General features: G+C 36.4%; 1 protein-coding gene across 5 annotated transcripts; it reads right to left on the bottom strand.

Moving 5' to 3' along the window:
* Positions 1-6,755: 6,755 nt before the first annotated feature.
* On the bottom strand, positions 6,756-13,049 carry LOC113758734 (BEL1-like homeodomain protein 1). Of its 5 annotated transcripts, none has more exons than XM_027301462.1 (5): positions 12,870-13,049; positions 10,053-11,990; positions 8,479-8,885; positions 8,335-8,395; positions 6,756-7,562 (listed from the first exon to the last, which is right to left on the bottom strand). In XM_027301462.1, the coding sequence occupies exons 2-5, from the start codon at positions 11,646-11,648 to the stop codon at positions 7,056-7,058; spliced, it is 2,571 nt and encodes an 856-aa protein (XP_027157263.1). In that variant the 5' UTR covers positions 11,649-11,990; positions 12,870-13,049; the 3' UTR covers positions 6,756-7,055. The 5 variants fall into 5 exon arrangements, with proteins under 5 accessions (XP_027157263.1, XP_027157265.1, XP_027157264.1 ...); XM_027301464.1 differs by having other exon boundaries at positions 10,053-11,873; XM_027301463.1 differs by having other exon boundaries at positions 10,053-11,809.
* Positions 13,050-14,798: the final 1,749 nt, after the last annotated feature.

Below are 14,798 nucleotides of genomic sequence, written 5' to 3'. Positions count from 1 at the left end.
TCTGCGGAATGGCTGGGCTGGCCGCCGGAATCCCCTATATATAGGGGGTTTTCCGGCGGCTTGGGGGGGGGCTTAAGCCCCCACCAGCCCCCCCTTAAATCCGTGGCTGTCTGCGATGTGTCTCTCTCCTACAAATTGAATATTTTCTCAGGAAAGGAATGAAAAATTGTATGGTACACGTTCCTTAATTTTATTTTATTTTTTTGGTAATTAAAGATGCATTGAGAAGAAATAGGTCTACATGGTCATGAACAAAGTAATTAGCTTAATATATAGTCATCCGAGTGACCTTAAAATCATCCAAAGGTAGGGGAAGTACAAAATCTGGATAACTATCAAAAACTGGATGTAATCATTACTGCCTTCTTCCCCTTTTAGCTAGCATGCCTGCACACCTGTTCGCTTCATGAAAATTATAATACTTAGTGGAATGTAGTCGACAGCTCCTTGCATTTAGATAAGGTGGGGAAAAGCTCATGAGAATTTGGAGGAGTTTTGCTCGAGAAATGAAACCAGAAGTTTTAAGGGTCCAGTTCCACTTCAAGTGAGGAGATGTTGAGTTCTTTTGCCGGCTGTAAACCATCTCTGAGTGCCCAAAGATGTAAAGCTGGTACATGTTCTTTAATACTGTTCCAAAGATGGAAAGGTGGAGCCAATAGTTGTTGTGGACCTATAGGTGTTGCGGACCTTGTGGTGTTGCGGACCTATAGGTGTTCCCTTGGTCCAGAATGAGAAATTACTAATTAGTGCATCCATTCAAACTTCAACATGGTCAGAACTTCTTCTTTACAGTTCAAACCTACAAATCATGGGGAATTCCTCTTAAGTCCAGCTACCTGCTCACTAATTAATTGGAATCATTTCCTTTTGTACTGCAACTGTAGTATACTGACTTCTGAGTGCTCTCTACGCATCTGCATGCTGCCAATGCCTATTTCTTACTGTCATTATTGATACATTTATTTTTTTTTTTAACAAAGAATATTTAGTGTGCAAAATTCCACTCACCCATTCAAAGCATTTTTCGATTTTTTTTTTTAATTCAAGCATCTTCCCATTTATATTCCCCGATCAAATATTTTGTTCATGTTAATTATCCTACTATCTTATCTTGATTTCTAGTGGCAATACATTGAGGACCCATGTGGGTGCACATCATTGATAGAATTCTTGAAACAAACGAAAGGGAAGCCATGTGTTAGATGGCTCAACGGGCCAGCTTCTGCCTTTTGGGGCTTTAGCTTCTGCCTTTTGGGGCTTTATGTTTCACTATCTATTGCTAAATTTTCAACCTAAAACTTTACAACATGTCATAAACGAAGAATTCACATTAATTAGTAACCCAACATTGTAAGTATCCTACCCCGGTTGTTCCCTTGCCTGTTATGCTTCACAAATGAGGTACTCGAAGAATATGAACCGAATGACTAATATGAATAACAAATAAAAGTCAAGCTTAGAGAATGAGACTGTCCATGCAACTGATGCAATACATTATAACACATGTGAAAAATGAAATTTGGTATTCCGAGTTTGAACTATTGATCTATACCATAACATCAGATCAGCACTATACAATTATCACTGATCCACGCTAGTATGGACAACCGAGAAAGCTAGTTCCCTCAAAAACTAAGTGGAAAAGAATTAGAAAGCAAGAAGGATTGCAGCCCTTGTTTCTTCTCACGACAAATTCTTGAAATTTCCAGAATCTAGGAGTTGTGGCAAGTTTTCACAGCATTGGAATAAATAATTGTTTGGAAACTGATTTGATTTTCTCTGATTTGAAGGGTGTCCAAAAAGTCAAAACCATTCAAGGAGGCATTATGAGAATCACCGTGACTTGTGTTCTTGGAGCACATTAGATTAGAAAATTAATTTAGCAGATATGCTATCTGACTATTTATTTGATCAGCTGTTACCTATACGGTTCTACATCTAAAACAATGATTAAGAAGGGCTTGCAAGGCCATTGGAAGGCTGACAGGTTTCACAGTAAAAAAAATCTCAGAAATTTTTTTTTTCTTGAAGAAAAATGAGAATGAGAATGAAGTAGTGTAAGAAAAAGGAAAAGAATGAATACGTGGAGTCAGATATCACGAGGCACCTCTCAAATATCTTAAGAACCGCGATTTGTAAACTTAATCTTGCAACTTCATTTTGACATGAAAGGTAACACGAAGAAAAACCTCATTTTCTTCACCTGATGCAATCGCGAGTGGCCTAGTTGTTAACCAAAAGATAAATGAAAGAGCAACATTGTCAAATGCAATCATGGAGTCGAACAGAATTAACGAGCGACCCAAATTAAGAACCCCAAATCTCCTAAATGAAGTTTTACCTCTTGCCTCTAACCATGCCTCGACATGAAAAGACAACTGAACAGGCACTCCACTCTACGTAGTGTTCATCATCAACCACTTTTAAGGTGGATTTTACTATTATTGTTCATGTCTGGACAAAATATTTCCTCAACTTGATCATTTTAATCTTTCAATATTCCTTTTATTGGTGTAATATGGCAAGTCCACTTATTCCTGCCTCATTTGGTGGGGACTCCATCGCGCAATATTTATCCAAATTGTAACTATATAAGCCCTAATCCGCCTCTTTGCTCCTTGTACAAACAACAAAGGCCTCACATCATACTTGGATTCTCGTTACTTCATCCTTGAAGAGTTGAAGTTGTGTAAGTGCATTTTTCAACCTTTTTCTATATGTAGTTGTTCATATGTATGATCAGTTAAGCTCTAATCTATAGCCTATCCTCCTAGCATTGGCATGTACATATGCATGCGTCATGAATGGTTTGATTTTTTTGTTTATTATCTTCATTTCACGGCATCAGTATTGACAGCAGCTTTACAGGGTTGAAGATCTGAAGAATGAAGCACCTGCTAGTAGTTTTCCTACTTGTAATGATCAGTTCTCATGTGGCTACAAGCAGAAAAGTCATGCCGGCCGAGATGCAAGAGCAAGAGAAGAGATTTCTGGTCGCAAATGATGAGGGTAAAATCGATGATAACTCCGGATCAAGCGTGGATAATCACCATCACTTACCAAGGCAGGACTTCAACGATCACAGCGGAGGTGGCTCCATGGGAGGTGATGACTCGGACGCCCGCAAGAACTAAGAATAATTAGCTACGTAAGTACTTGGGAAGTTTAGTAATGAAGATTATATATAGTTATTTCCTATTTCGAGTTAAAACTAAAATCAGTGAGGGTGGAGTTTTCCCATCAGTACGTTTGTACAATAGGGTTATCTGTTTGTCAATAATCGATTATGAAGAATAATCCTCATGTATCCTAGTATATGAAATGGCTGTGGCTATGGCGCATGCATGCATGGTAAATAAAGAAAATAAAATCTTTGATTTCCTTTTAGTCCAAACTTGAGGAAAAGAAAAGGCAAAACATAATGAAGAGAATTTCGCGTGGTAATTTTTGTCTGAAGATTTGTTTGGATTGTTTCATATTTCCCCAATTTTTTTTGCTTACATCATCTTTACAATTTCCAATACACCTTTTTATCTTCCCAATATCTTTTTATCTCACATACATCACATCACAAAAAGTGTTACAGTAAAAATATCCCAAATAATCCCAAATAACTTACAATCCAAACAGATATGTTTTCATTATTAGTTGAGGAGAATAATCTGAGTTGGATTTGTAACGGACAATTGGTGAATTATATTCATTCGGAGTAAAAAAAACAATATACAAATAGATTTGGAATTGTGCGACAAAATTACAACTACAAATAGAATAGATGTATTAATGGGTGCCCATTAAAAAGACCCTAATAATAATAATAGTACAGTAGACTATATTTATAGGTTACACTACAAATAGACAACGAATCTAAACACTATTGAGTAAATTTTACGAACTAGATTAGTGCTAGTACATAGAATTTATCTTGACATAAAAATATAACGCTGTAACGCAATTGCAGCAAGCATGAAGAACAATCCCACAATCAATTCTATGGCAACATTTGAGTTGAATATTGAAGAACCAAATCAGAAAAGTGAAGCCTCTTTGCACATTTCCAGGCAACGTTTAGTTCGTTAATGACACAGTTTAATTTCGACGGGCTCATTTCCTTGTTGGTGGAGTTTCAACGTTCTTAAGATCCCATGGATTCTTCCTCTCAAGGTTTTGACAAGAAAAACCCAAGTTGGTTTCTGGACTTGTTTCTGGTTTCCAGCCCAAAGCGGTCCTTCAGACGCACGAATGTGCAGTAGTGGTGGACCTCAGACGGCTTAAAAAACATATCGCAATTGAACCATAGAGATCCCGGGGTTTGCTTGAGGATGCATGAATAGTTCTATGACTATTAGGCCTAGGCCCGATAATGGATCACAATGGGCCACAAAACACCGAGTGTTTGGTGTCTGGTAGGTCAATGACCTACTAAACCTTTTTCAGGATATAGACAGGGCAGTTTTAAAACAAATTTCCTTTCATTTTGTCTTTTATTTTATGGATAAACTACCTTTTATCCTCCAATGAATTGGTACTTTACCACATAACCGTCTTGTTCTTTAAAAACTCTGTATTTGATAAAACTGAAATCTAAAAATTGAATTTGAAATTTGAATCTATTAAATTACTAAATTGTTAAATATTAATTGGATAAAAAACAAAAAAATCCCTTGTGATAGAGCTAATATACAGAAAAGTCCTCTATGATTTCAAAACGTATAAAACTACCCCTCGTGCTTTGAACTAAATTGTAAAAATGATGAATTCATTAAAATTAATGGAATTAACTTATTATAATCTAAAAACAAATTTTTTATACCTAATTTTTAACAAATATACACGTTCTACCCCTTATCTCCCAATTCTCTCTCTCTAAAGAATGAAACAAATGATTTTGTTGAACTATCTTTTGTTTAGTTGCATCAAGGCATTTTTGTCATTTCATCTGTCCCCATTAATTTTAAAGAATTCCGTCACCTTTACAATTTAGTTCAAAACATGGGATGTCGTGTTGTACGTTTTAAAATCAGGGGAGCTTTTTTGTATATTAGGTTTATCACAGGGGATTTTTTGTTTTTTACCCATACTAATTTGATACATTTGAATAATATTACATTAAGTGATAAGTAATAAGTGAAAACTGTCACTATCACAATCCGGATCCAGGGGCTAGCCCAAACAATTTTTGGACCAAAATTCACTTGCCCAAAATGATTAACCCAAAATTATAATGTAATCCAAACACCCAAGTTCTTAAACCATTCTTTGCCTCTTCATTCCACTGATGTGGGATACTCTATTATCCCCACCTTTAGAACTTTGCGTTCTCGCAAAATTCATCAGAATTCAAACTGTCCACTTGATTATGATCTGATTCTAGATTCGTAAGGCCTTTAGAAGTGACCCCCGCATGACATGGCACTTAGCTCCTTACACTCCTTTTGCACAGTCAAAACCATAACCCGCTAGCCCAAACTCACCCCCATACAGAGACAACACGATATTCGTTCTGATATCAACTATCACAATCCGAGACCAAGGGCTAACCCAATCAATTTTTGGACCGAAATCCACAGACCCAAAATGGTTAATCCAAAATTACTATGTATCCTAAGCACCCATGTCCTTAAATCATTCTTTTCCTCTTTATTCCACCGATTTAGGATACTACAATCACATTAAGTGATAAGTAATAAGTGAATAAATTATCACTTATTTATTGGTGTGAGTTTTATTTAGAAAATTTAGCATTACTTAATTAATTCAGATGTTCTATTTTTTTTTATCAAACCCATTAAGTTTAAATATTGAATCAGCTTATCAAACAAAGCCTTATACGTAACCCTTCATGATTTGGATAAAGTGTTATTGTTAATTTTTTTTGATAAAATTAACAGTCAAAATTTAAAAAATTTAAAATCAAACTAATAAATTGATAAATTTACCCTTTCACTGCTTTTTTTTCTTTTTTTCTTCTTCCTTTTCTTTCTCTTGTTTTTCTTTGTGAAGGGTAGAGATGATTTTACAAATAGTACTTTGGCCCACTAAAGTTTTCTCCAAATGCAAAAAAGAAGAAAAGAAAAAAAAATAGATAAATAAGAAATAAAAAATACATTAAAAATTTGCAGCCATTAAAGATTCCTATTTCTTATTTATCTATTTTTTTTAATTCTCTTTATTCTTTTTTGTATTTGGGAAAAAATAGTGAAGAGTGAATTTAATAATTTATTATTTTAATTTTAATTTTTTAATATTGACCATTAGTATTAATGAAAAAACTAATAGCAACACTTTAATTCAAATCATGAGAGAGTTATGTATAAATTTTTAAACTATAAAAAAAATTATATAGTAAAATATAAAATCACAAGAATAGAAAGTAATTTATTTGTTTATTTTGATTTTTCCGAGTGTGGTGCGGGAATAGAAGAATTTTAATTACGACTACAAAATGGTTTGGACATCTGTTCTTTTTGTTGACGAGAAACAGAAGTTTGCAGTTGCAACCCCTGTTCTAAATGCATAAAACTCATCGTTTGATTTTCTTTTTTTTTTTTTCCTTCTTTAAATGCTAGAGACCACCCACGCAGGAAAAAAGGGTATTTTCATGAACATCCGAAGGATTCAATCCACGCATTTAAATTTTGCAGGTTAAAAGATAAAAGCTGCAAAACTTGAGAATGCTGATAAATTCCTCAAAAAGAAAATGCCACATATTAAGAAAGCAATAGGGGCTACAGCCTACAGGAACCCAGCAATACTACAAAGTTGTGTTTTGGACTTCATTAATTACTTTTGATCAATTATGGAAATGATATATTTCCCACATCCAAGCAACATTAGCATATAAGTACATTCTCAGTCGAGATTGATTTTCAATTGGTTGATAATCGATTTTCATCTGGGACAGTCTACTTGAAGCATACTTCCAATAAAAAAAAGAAAAAAGGAAATAATCTACTTGATAAATGCCTTGTGCAGCACCATAGTAAATAATGGTACTTCACCTTGTGCTACTATTTTGCATCTAAATCCCTGAAGACAGCCATAACAAGCAAAAATCAACCCACAAAATCATAAATTATCTGATCTCCAAAATGTCGCCTTAGCTGATTTTCATGTTGCTGCTGCAATGGATGCTGTGGTTGCACACCATCTGCATTTTGCCTGAGACCTAATGTCAGGGACACTGCTCCAAGCCCTCCAATCTCAATTCCGCTTTGCTGGTATGGCACGAAGCCCACCAATGAACCATCCATGCTTCCAGGAACATGACATTCAACTCGACTCCGCTTCTGATTCCATGTATCATCATTCATTCTAGATCCCATATATACCGACGATCCAACATCCGAACACTCCACCTGCTTTTCAGATGATCTACTAGCGTTGAGCCTATTCAGAGGCTGACTATCATTTGATCGGCTAACAATTTCAGTCATAGCCTTTCCATCAGTTTTTCCCACACTGGCACCTGTTTCTGCAATCCCTTTAGTTTCCAACATGTGTATCTCTTCAACCATGGGTTTCCACACTCGAACACGAGCATTGATAAACCAATTTGAAACCTGAAATGCAAATCCAAGCTAAACATTAGCCAAAAGGAGTTAAAAGAAAGTGAGCCTGGTCTACAAGTTAGATGATTGCAACTTTTCTTTCCACTGCAAAATGCCATCTGATACAAGCCCCCATCACTTCCTTTGGTACCCAATAATTTAGGGGGCTAAGGATGTTCCTCACAGGAAAATGACGGTGCTAGGGTCAAGTCTTAATCTCAGATCCTACATATGAACTTCTTATGAAATACCTCAAACTTCACAAAATAGATCAAGCCAGAATTAGAATTAAATCTGGCAGTAGAAAATTTAGTTCTCAAAGGGAAAAGCAAGGACATGGTTACTGTATGAGTAAACTCTATCTACCACAAACAGATGATAGGATTGCTTTTTCTACAATCCAAAGATACTCATCCAAATGCCATATACTGAACCGAAATAACGCGCTAAAGTAGCATGTAAGCTGAGAAATTGGAAGGAAAACCATTCTAAAGCGGTATATCTTTTAGTTATGCTGCATTTTTCTCTTTTCTTTTCCATTATCGTTTAGCCCATCCTTATTATTGCAGCATCTTTGCTCTCCAGATCATATTGCAAATTGGACATCTGTTTAGCTAGGGTTAGATGAAGCTGATATAACATTATGTCTCCACTCATTGGTTAGGAGAAATAAAGGTAACAACTTGACGGCACAACACCAAAGTAAAACAGGAAGAACTGCGAGAGGGATCACCTACCCTCTCTTCTTGCTCTAACATGTAAATGTATCAAGAGCTTACTATACCTGATTTCGACTTAATCCAGTTTGAGTGGCTAACATATGCTTGTCTGCATCAGTGGGATACCTAAAATAACAGATGAGATTCATTTTCAGTTAGATTGAGAGTCAATGAATGGTTCTTCCAAGTCCAAAAAATTGTGGACTTACGGGTGAAGGAAGTGATCAAAAAGCCAAGCTCTAAGAATAGCTACAGCACGTTCTGGCAGTCCCCTTTGGGGCCTCCAAACATGCTGTTGGGGTTCAAAGAAACCCACATTTCCTCCAACAACTTTCTGCTTCTGGAAGGTCTGATCCATCAATTTCATCCTTGATGTACAGATGTCACCTTTACTACTGCTCGTGCCCGTTGTAGGGGATGCCAAGTCTTCTCCAAGAGCTTTCCTTACATTTTTTAGCTGGTCAGAGATTGCATTTCTGATGCACCGAAAATGCCTAGCAACAGTCTTCAAGGCCTGAGAAATAAAAGGGGTGGCTGCAGTAAGACCTGACACAGACTCAAAGGATGAAACAACCATTTGCATCTGCTGATGATAGTGCTTGTATCTTCGGCATACCTTTCAAAAACAAGGCAGATGTAGATGTCAAAAGCTGAATTCTAGCATGAATATATTGCAGCTACAGCACAGCAGAAATATGTAACAGCAATTAACGATGTAGAAGTCACAGCAGATCATGACTTTTGTTAAGTCATGATATTGAGATATTCTACTGATGGCTAAGAAGCATAGAGGAATTTAAAAAAACATGCATGATGAATCAATCTAGCGTGCAGCCATGCATAAATATAGGCTCTAAACATTGGCAAATATCTATGCATACATGGTAGCTCTAGATGTTAGCACGCTGTTTCTTTTAATTATGTTGGATGTATTGCAGGCTAACAGACTTACTGTGTTTCCCGGGGCCCATTTGCCAATGAAGATAATAAAATTGGGAAAGAGAATAGTCCACAAGAAGATCAAGGATGAAAAAAAATACAATAAATGGGTAAGAATAATAGAAAGAAAGATCTTGATTATACACTAGTACTATTATGGAAGAAATTTTAATTGAATCTTACATCAATAGACATTCCAAAAAGAAGTTCACATTTGTACTGGTTTTTGAGAATTAACAACATTATGATATTACTCCATATCTCAGTACTGTACAGCTAAAACAATATTTTACTTAGTTGAATCTAAAATTGTAGACTGCAATGTCCTTGAAATACTACTATTACCATAGGCAAAATGTCAAATTGTTAATATCGAGGGTACACAAATTAATGCAAACTTTAATCACAAATACATTTTCAGTAATCTCAGACCACCAATCCAAAAATATCATCCAGTACAGCTTGCATATAGCACCAAGAGACTTCCTTACAATAATTGCTTAGCCCCTAAGTTTAGTAGCTAGGAGGCTATTTCTAGATAAGTACCAAAAACGTCCTCATTGCCACTAAAGAACAAAAGTCATGTAGGCTTGAGATTTTGATGTGGGGGATAGGAGAAAAACGGAAAGTTTCTGGCTAATAGAGAACTTTTGATCCCACTAAAACAACAAATACTCACCCTAGTTTTGTAGGAATTTTAGTGAGCTCTCTTTTCTTGTCAATGCATGAATATGTGTTTTTTGCTTGACGTCGAGTTCCAGAATTATCATATTCAAATACCAAACTATATAACCAGTAAAGCATATTAAGAATCCAGATAATGACAGGAAAGAAGGTTACAAACCTCCTCCAGCATGTACAACAGCTTTGCCTTCTTTTGGAGATAGTCTGGCCGATAAGATTCAGTTGGGCTGCTTAAACCTCCATGATCCTGTGTCTTTTCATTGGAACTGTAGAATGTAGATGATGAGCCACCAGAATCCCCAGCCAAAGCTCCAATAATGGATTCATTAGCATTGACAGCATCATCACAGGCCCTAATCTCAGCTGAAATCCTTTCCAGTGGCTCTGGCATTTTGGTGCATTTTGGACCGAAAACATTACAGAAGTCATCCAATAGCTGTTGGGCTGGCTTTAGAAACTTTGAACTTTTCAGTATGGTTGCATAGCCAGTAAATGGACCAAGTGGACCTGCAGCCCGATGAGCAAAAGTTGGATTTCCCACCATATCATGTTGAGCACTTTCCAAGACTTTACCATGATATGATGGTTTTGAATCAAAACACTGATAGTCAGACTTCAAGGCCTTTATCTCTTGAATATTGCTAAAACAACCAGCTCCTGAATGCAAATCTTCAGACATAATCCTCTCCCCAGTCTGACATGCATATGATTTGGACAACGGAACCGACGAAAGTGATAGAGACAAGGCCTGAGTATTAGGACTATCATTTGCAATTGATCTATGGTCTCTCTCTGCAGCATTCTTAGTACTTGCACAGTATTCTAATTCACCATTCCATCGACGGCATTCACCAGAACCATGCTTAAGGCCTAAAGGGTTTGAATGATCAGCATAGGCTGGAAGGAGCACAAGCTCGTTTCCACCATTAGGCCATGAAACATGAGCAATTTCCTTACTGTGTTGTTGAGCAATAGCTGCCACTCCTAGCTCCTGTGTCATAATAGTGGCAGAGGAAACTTCTTGAAAAGTATTAGCAGTATGGTAAACTGAAGGCGAGTTGAAATGCACATGATCAACATGATTTTTGGGGCTGTTACGGCTAGAAATTTCACCAGGTGGACTAGTCAAAGATGAGCGGACCTCATGATGATTGCCATAGGAAGAACTAGGCTTATTGAAGTATATTGTGGAAGTAGAAGGATTATTGTTATTAGCCTTCAAAGAACCAGACAAGCCTCCTCCGACAAAAATTGGGTTGTGATTGCTATCAATGCCTCCAGCGGATCCACTTGTATAATTAGTAATCCAGTCGCAGCTCTCTTGTGAACCAATGCTTTTCCAAGTGCTACAATTTTGTGGGTCACCACTAACTTTAGCTGAAGAATTGACATTTGATGGGAGAGTATTGGACAGATTGGTAGATGGATCTTCTACATCACCGGCTATCCGCTTCGATTCTTGATGCAACATTGTAACATCCTTGTTACTGTGAGCTAACAAAGCTTGCGAATTTGTGGAAAAATCAAGCATTTCAGATGAAAATACTAGCGGTTCATACGATAAATTTCCATACCTAATACTTCTAAGCTGAATGAGATCCGGGTTTAGACCCTCATGGGTAGAAAATGGAACCAACTGATTTGCATAGACTTCCACATTTTGGTTACACGGATTAGGATGGTGTTGAACCCTCAACTTATCACGACGGCTTTGCTGTGCTACATGCAGTTCAGGCCTAAAGTTGCCTGTCTCCATAACCTTTCCCAAAAAATCCCACTTCTCCAATGCCACACACTCATCTCATTGTTATCGTAAATGAAGGCCTAAAATGAGTTCTTCGTACCTTCAGCAAGAAAATGGTCCAAGGAGATCCAAAGAAACTGCTGCATGCGATCCAAATCCGATGGAAATATCATCTAGTGTACAAGAACGAACAAGAATGCATAGCTGGTAAGGGACAAATACAGCACAGGAATTCCACTGAAGAGAAAGAGAGAGAGAGAGAAGTCACGTAGACTTGCAGCAGGTTTAGGCAATAAATGAAGTGAATTGATGAAGACCATGTGGAGGATTGTAGCTGTTAGGAAATGGAGTATCCTGGAGTACCAATATCATCAGACGACCAGAAACAAAAAGCAAACAGAAGCCAACGAAGAAGAAAATTTTGGACCTTGAGAGTTGAGTAATAGTACTGATGATACTAAAGGAGAAAGGTGCAGAAAAGAACTCTGAAATTTAAACAACTGGTTTGCCATTTTGAAACCTTTTTTTATTTGAAGCTGTTGTCAAAGACCTAGCCTTCTGGGCCAAGCAACACTATTTTACATGGCTCATTCTTCAAAGTTTTCTATATATACACAGTAACTAAATGCATTCACTGTGCTGCAGTTCCACCTTGTCAAGAAATACTTGCTTCTACCACCAAAACTTTCACCAGAAAACTAAACAAAAGCTTCAGAAAATAGTAAACTCAACACGTTAACCTACTAGAATATGGGCGTTTGGGTAAAACCAAGTCAGGCAACGTGGAAATCAAGCAAATAGTGTGGACATTCAACGTTTTTCATCAACAGATTAAATTTTTAAAAAAAAAAAGCGGCTTCTGTGGGAATTTATTCAATCTTCGGATCATAAAAATTCCTTTAAATTTTGATATTACACGAATGGATCTAAGCCGGGAAACGCTGGGGTTTAACACGCGAAGCTTACAACGGAAGGGATGGTTTAAACACTTACCTGAGCAGAAAAAAGGAACATATTCACTTTTGAATTGAAGTGAAAATGGCAATAAATTCGAAGAATCGAGAAGCTTTTGGAGCTTGAACTTTCAGGGCCAGGGAAAAAAAGAACAACAAAGAAAAGAAACACTACATCAGACAGGGACTTTAAATAGAGTGTCAAAGATAAGAAGATTTAAGTAAAACAAATTTTCACCGGAAAAAGTTATTAATTTAACTAGCTGAGCTAGTTCATTACCTCAAAGAAAGAAGATACAATGAAAGTTGGACTTGGAACCAGATCTTGATATCGAGAAGAACCCTTCTGAACTATGGACAGTATAACTATTCCGGCGAGATTCCGATGGATTTTCAGGCGAGAATCTAGAGAAGGAGTGGCGTAGGGGCGGTTTGGGGAGGCAAGAGCGAAGGTAGCTGGAGCAGCTGTGCAGCAGTAGTAGCAACTACTACTAGCAAGTAGTAGTAGTAGTAGTAGTAGTAGTCGTAGCAGTAGGAGGACAATGATTGCCAAGGTGATAATTGCCGTGTTAACAACAAAGACTTTTTGGGCTTTTCACATAGGAGGGATTTAACGTCGTTAGATTTGACGGCGAATAATTTGTCATGAGACTCTCTTTGTTTTTTAATATAGTGAGAGAGATTGAAATGAAATTCCAATTTGTGGGTTCAAAAGTTTCTTGTCTTGGAAATTCTTGCTTGCACGAGTAGCTGTAGTCAAGAACTAATTCTCGATGCAAATTGTTGTACTATAGCATTAGCAGCAAATTGGCCAGGGCTTTTTTTTCATCTTTCCTTTTTAGGGAGGTAGAAGTACTACTGTAAATGCTATTGTTTCGATTTACATATTATTGTCAATAAAGATATTTTAGTAAAGATAATTGATATTCGTACGTTTTATTTAGCATCTGACACTCTAATTCATTCATTAAAAATATAACTCTCAACGAATATTAGAGACTAATTGAAAAGTAGTGCAAATATCATTTTTTCAATATAATTATATTTAAGATAATAAAAAAAAAGAGAGTTTGTTTGGATTGCAACTTTGGAAAAAAAATTTTAAAAAATTATTCATTTAGCACATTCTCAACTAACTTATTTCTAAATAATTTTTATTTTACATAACTTATATCTCAAAAACTATTATGCAATTATTTTGGTTCCTAAATATACTCTGGAAAGCTTTTAAAAAATTCGCTCAAAGCGGAATAGAATTAATTCCTCAACGTAATTGGGAAGCTTTTCAAAAAGTTCCTTTTTCGTTGTTTCTGCAAAACATCAATCCAAGCATTTAAAGCTATATGTGTTTCTTTTCTGATGAAGAACATTTGAAGCTTTCTTCATTCCACTATTTCATTAGCATCAGCTAAACATATAGTATATAGATAGTAAGCCAAACACGGAGTGCTAATTACTATAAATTAGAATCTCATGATTTACATAGACACTTAAATGCGAATACACGAGTGTTTGTGACCAGCCGTGCATGGAAAAAGTTGTACCTCTCCTATCGAAAGGCCAAAGAACAAGATATTTATGGTTGGCGGATACGGCCTTAATCACTAGGTTTGTTTGGATTGTGAATTATTAGAGATATTTTTACTGTAGCACTTTTTATGATGTGATGTATGTGAGATAAAAAGGTAATTGGGAAGATAAAAAGGTGCGTTAGAAATTGTAATGATTATGTAAACAAATATATTTTGACAAATAAATCGCAATCCAAACAAACCCAGTTATTTTAGCTAAGAAAGTACACTTTAAAGTCTAAAGCTCGGGGGATTTTTCACCCTGCTATATTAATGGAAGTACTCATATCGTCAGTTAAGTGTCTGCTACAATTAATCCTATTACTAGACACTACTACTAGTAGGTAGCACGTCATTAGAGGTACATCTTGGTTCCTTTGGTTTATGTCTAATTTGGGGATTACATTACAAGAAACTTCTCTAATTGGTCCTCAATTATGGTGCAAAAGTTGTACCCTTATCTTTGCGTTAAAATTCTGATCATCATGCGTACGTAAGTTTGGGAAAGGAAATTTGGAGAGAATAGGCCAAGGGAATAGATGCAATTATATAATAGTTGTCTTCCTTTTTGGAACTGCTCGCGAATTATATAATTGCCAGAAGAAATAGAGAAATCAGATTCTTGATTGGAGCACCAT

Source organism: Coffea eugenioides, unplaced genomic scaffold (assembly GCF_003713205.1).
Source record: "Coffea eugenioides isolate CCC68of unplaced genomic scaffold, Ceug_1.0 ScVebR1_682;HRSCAF=1398, whole genome shotgun sequence".
Classification (NCBI taxonomy): domain Eukaryota; kingdom Viridiplantae; phylum Streptophyta; class Magnoliopsida; order Gentianales; family Rubiaceae; genus Coffea; species Coffea eugenioides.
The sequence above is the reverse complement of the archived record's forward strand: the minus strand, read 5'-3'. Positions and strand labels throughout refer to the sequence as shown.